Source organism: Epinephelus moara, chromosome 6, assembly GCF_006386435.1.
Source record: "Epinephelus moara isolate mb chromosome 6, YSFRI_EMoa_1.0, whole genome shotgun sequence".
NCBI classification, from domain to species: Eukaryota; Metazoa; Chordata; class Actinopteri; order Perciformes; family Serranidae; genus Epinephelus; species Epinephelus moara.
The window spans coordinates 37,539,158-37,544,086 of NC_065511.1; the positions used below are offsets into that span (position 1 = coordinate 37,539,158).

A 4,929-nucleotide genomic window follows, 5' to 3' on the forward strand; every position below is an offset into this window, starting at 1 on the left:
CAACTAAACTTTACAGCACTTCACAGAAAACCCACCACCAACTAATGTTTTGGAGGTGTAACTGCAGAGTGACAGACACACCACCACACAAGTATAAATGCTCACACTGGTGTAGGCCACGTGCATAGGCCAGGCCGTAGGGTCTGCATAGAGCTAATGCACAAGTATAAATCCCACGTAAGTATGCTTAATTTTGAGCCTTTATAAAATGTTAATGAGTGAATAATAAAATTCACCCCCTGTACAGCTGTCATGAATGTTGAAACTAGCTATTGAGACCAAACTGTGTTTTGTACCAGGAAAGTGAACATCCTGCAGTTCATAAGAGATAAATATCTTTATGCAGTATATTTTGGTATTTCCATACAGTACACTCCACTTATATTTCTCCACCCAGATTAATTTGAAGTCGTGCATGTGCTGAACTACACAGGATCACCAGCAGTAACAAATTAGGACTCTTTTTATTTGAAATTGTTCACCTTTTACACACTGACAGTTAATATACACAAGCCTTTGTGGTCCCTCTGGCCCGAGACACGGTCAGTGACAATGTGTGCTGGATATCAACTAGAATGGCTTATGGTGGATGGGAAGCTCTCTCTTTCTCACACACAAACACACACACACACACACACACACACCTACACACACTGCACACACACTCATACACACATGGACAAGCACACATGCAGAAGTACACACTTGCACACACACAGATATGCGAGGACAGATACAAAAACACACGTCACGACACGTACTCTAACAATCTAACACAGCCTAGCCATCTAATGTAGACATCAACAGAGGAGGGGCTTAAAGTGCATACAGGAACAGAGGAGGGCCTTGTCTCGCTCTTATGATCAGTCACAGCCTTTTAAATTATGAGCGACAGTAATCCTCCGCTAAAGCAATGATCTTAGTGCCGCGCTGTATCTTTACAAAAAGCATATCCCTACCATATTTTAGCTCAAACTGTGCCTTGCATCATGAAATAATGACACTGCATAGTTCACGGGGTTAGTCTTATACATTATTGCGGTACAATGTAGGTCCGGGTCCGGGGTCTGAGAATGAGTCATGGGCTGCAGGATGGCACAGAAAGCAGTTATGCTGTGGCCCGGGTTTTCAGTGGGATTAGAGAAATAAATCCAGTATGAGAAAGCGCCCAGTGCTGCGCTGCAGTCTGGTTCAGCTTTAAATGTGGGATAATCCATATGAGGAGAGGTGAGAAGGTGTTCCTGGATGCATAGAAGGAGCGCAGATGCTGTCACGACTCCTTGGCCTCGTCAGGGTGGAGCACATGGTTTGGTCCTTGACAGGCGGCGCAGACCCGCCCGGGTCAAACAGGTCAGTAAGGGGCAAATAGGACTTGTGGGTGGGAGGTCCTGATAGGCCCGGGGGCCGGGCGGAGCAGTGCAGCGGTGAGGGTCTGTGTCTGGAAGAGGGTGGGGGTCGGGGCGTGGGTAGTGGCATGGTTTGTGCGGTGTGTGAATGTGTTGCCGATGGCGGCGGCTGCTGCCACTGCCGCCAGGTGAGCAGGTATGATCTGCGTGGTCAGAGGTGGACACTGGCGCTCCTTACCCAGGGACAGCTTTAGCTGTAGGAAGACAAGACACAGTCAGTACAGTTTACATGTACACAGGGTGGACAAAATAATGTGAACACATCCTGAAAAAAGATCTAAATCAACATTGCAAATTCTGCCACAAAAGCATAATCATGCTTTTCCCTGGGCTAGAAATCCTTTCAGCACTACAAATACCAAAACCAATAGAGATTGTATTTTTCTTCAAATACCCAGTTAGAGGGGAAAACAGACAGAGACAAATGTCTTAACTGTGCAGCCTAATTTATCAGCCAATCAAGATTTCGTTTGTATCGTACTGTTGTCTCAAGAACTGATTATTTCAGACAAATACACATTTCTAGGAGAAATAGGCTGAACAAAGAAGAGCTCTTATTTTGAATTTTCCTTTCCTCTGTGCCCCTCCACCTCCTGATGACAAATTCAGCTTGTTTTTTACGTCACTTTAAAAGTTGATATGGTGTGTATGAAATGTGCAAATGTAACATATTAAATCAGTTTGAAGACACATTATGGTGCCAACATTTTCTTCTGGTGACTGGGCTGAATTTTTAGTGCGTAGTGATTTGCCAAAGATAAACAGAAAGTTAATCAACAACAATTTTAATACGTGAGTAATCGTTTAAGCTTCTCAAATGGGATGATTTGATTTTGGACTGTTCATCAGACTAAAAATACAATCTGAAGATGTCACGTCGGACTCTGGGATGGCCTACAATCTGCTCTTTGTCAACACAGCTTATCCATTTTGTTGATTTCCCCAACTGTTACAATTCAGGATCAGCAGAGACAGCATGCTGGTGTCACAAACATGAGATTTATTACAAGAAACAGGAATAAACAGAACGCTCGGTGGCTGAGGGCACTGCTGCTGTAGTGAAGCCTGCAGGCACAGTGAGAGTCGGGGCCAGGGGATCAAACAGGTGCCAGAAATCAGCTGCTAATTGCTGAAAGTGTTGCAGGTGATCTGTGAGACACCAGAGCTTAAACAGGAAACAGCCATAGACAGCAAAGCCCTTTACATTGAATGTAATTGTTTAATGGCTTAACTTATATACCTGCAATTTGGGCATGAGGCATTTTGGAAAATAGGGTGAATCCAGATCTCTTCTATATCTGACAAAGGTTCTGCTGGCAGAAGTGTTTGTGTTAGTTAAAGTCCTTTTTTGCACATTGAAATAGAAGACTTGCTCAAAGGGCATTGAGTTCTGTCCTTTTTATTGAGAGAGAATAAGAAAGGACAAACAGAAAAAAGGGCCCAACCTACAGAAACAGCCTAATCGGGTGAAAAGGTCACCAAAGTTATCTGGCTTAATCTTCTGTATCAGTAATGGAAAATCTACGGTCTCACAGCACCAGGATGGCAGCCGTTGTCATGGGTTATCAATCACTGACTCAGGCATCGTAACCCTATGGGAAGCATTCTTTACTCTCCGCTCATCAAAGAAGCTCCTCTCCGTTAACTCAGTCAATGATGGGTTTCAGAAAAAGTCATTTCCCCCACACTGGTAACCCCCGCGCTTCGTCTCGGCAAACAGTGGGTGTGATTAATGCCGTCTTCTGAGAGCGTCTGCAAAATGGAAAGTCGGGCTCTCCTCTATCTCTCCCACATTGAAGCCACATGGCTCCTTCATGCATCCTACCAATCTTGTGTCATGTGGCACTCGAAAAAACAATTTTTAACATTTGTTTTAACTCCTGGAGTGCAAGAAGGCCACACAGGACAGCGAGAACCAGAAAGTTAAACAATCACCTCCAGGAAAGTGTTTGAAGTTCACTTCTCTTATTCCGCGGTTTGTCAACTTGCCTGACACTAATTCTGCCTTGATGCGGCAGACCACACGCTGAGCTTCTCCGAATAAGTTAAAACCGACGTTTACAATTACTTATAAATAGTATTGGGCCAGAGACTGCATTCTGCCTGCAGCGTGCTGCCTCGGAGGAGCCTTGATACACGCCGTTTTTGTCAATAATATATCGAGTTTTCAAATTAAATCCCGCTGTTCCCTGCCAGGGATCTTTAATAACAGCCAGGTAACAGGTGATCTGGTCATGAAAGTTGACACTTTATTGAATAAGGTGGCGTGAAGCGGATTAAACGTGGCTTATCACAGAACAGACACTTAAGCAGAGGTGTGAGGGATTTTTTGTTATTAAGCAAAGAAACATTAAACTGCCAGATATCTACATGCAGTGCTCTCTCCCATGCAAATAGAGCAAGACAGAGTGGTACATATTGAGGTTGGGCACAGGCCTGTGCTTTTTATGTGACTGCAAAGTGCAGAGAGCGGCTGGAACGGGAGAGTGACAATGAACTCAATCTCAGTTATCAAACAATAACTGTTTCTCATGGGTTGCTACGTGTGTCTCCTAAGAGGCCATTAGAACTGAGTCACTGTGACTGTTGTGTTGACACCAGGACTTCTGTCGCTGATAAGATGACTGAGGCGTGCAGTGACTCACCGGCTGCTTGGTCTGGCCTTTCTGCGGTTTGCTGTAGGGGCTGTATTTAGGTTTGGCTGGTTTACCTGCTGCTCGGTCTTTATGACGCCGGCTGCTGATGTGCTGAAACAGAGACAGAAAACAAGTTTCAGATGACGCAGGCAGGTCCTGAGTCACACTGTACGGCCCAGTTCAGATATCATCAGCCCATTACATGACTGTTATTAGCTGTAATCACTACCACTGTAATGCTTTTGATGGGGCTAACTGCTCTTATCAGTGGGCCAGCAGATGCATATCCAACAGTGTTAAAAAAGTCACAAGGTTTCATTTTCTTTAGGCATCAAAACTACTTGTGTAGGTTTAGGAAAAGATCATGGTTTGGGTTAAAATAAGTACATTTGTTACTACTCATCACATGTTCCACCACAAATGTAATTTACATGCTGAAAGCAGAGAAGCAGAATATGCATTAGTAATGTTTCATAGTCTTTATTGGTCCTAAAACCCTCCTGCATCATATTATCATTTGTTGTAAGTTTGAGAGTGATGCAGGGGACTGTAGTGCAGGAGAGGTGAAGGGTTGGTTTGACATGGAGATACAGAGTATTCTTTCCTATTCAACTACTCTATTAGCATCTTTACTCTTATTTTCATCATCCTATTTTTTTCATTCACTTAAAACAATCTTACTATGACGAAAAACTGTGTGTGTGTCTCTGTTCCACATTTTTCTCCTCACTGACTTGGTCAATCCATGTGAAATTTGGCACAGTGGTAGAGGGTCATGGGAGGATGCCAATGAAGCAATATTACATCAATTGGCCAAAGGGGGGCGCTATAGCAACCGACTGAAATTGCAAACTTTGAATGGGCATATCTCATGCCCCGTATGTCGT

General features: G+C 43.9%; 1 protein-coding gene across 1 annotated transcript in view; it reads right to left on the reverse strand.

The window, feature by feature from the left end:
• Positions 1 to 337: 337 nt before the first annotated feature.
• znf385d (zinc finger protein 385D) overlaps positions 338 to 4,929 on the reverse strand; it is a 128,151-nt gene continuing 123,559 nt past the window's right edge. The window contains exons 7-8 of the mRNA XM_050047600.1: positions 4,052 to 4,153; positions 338 to 1,600 (exon numbers count right to left, since the gene is read on the reverse strand). Of these exons, the coding sequence (XP_049903557.1) occupies positions 1,352 to 1,600; positions 4,052 to 4,153 (351 nt within the window). The 3' untranslated portion in view covers positions 338 to 1,351. The remainder of the gene's footprint in view (positions 1,601 to 4,051; positions 4,154 to 4,929) is intronic.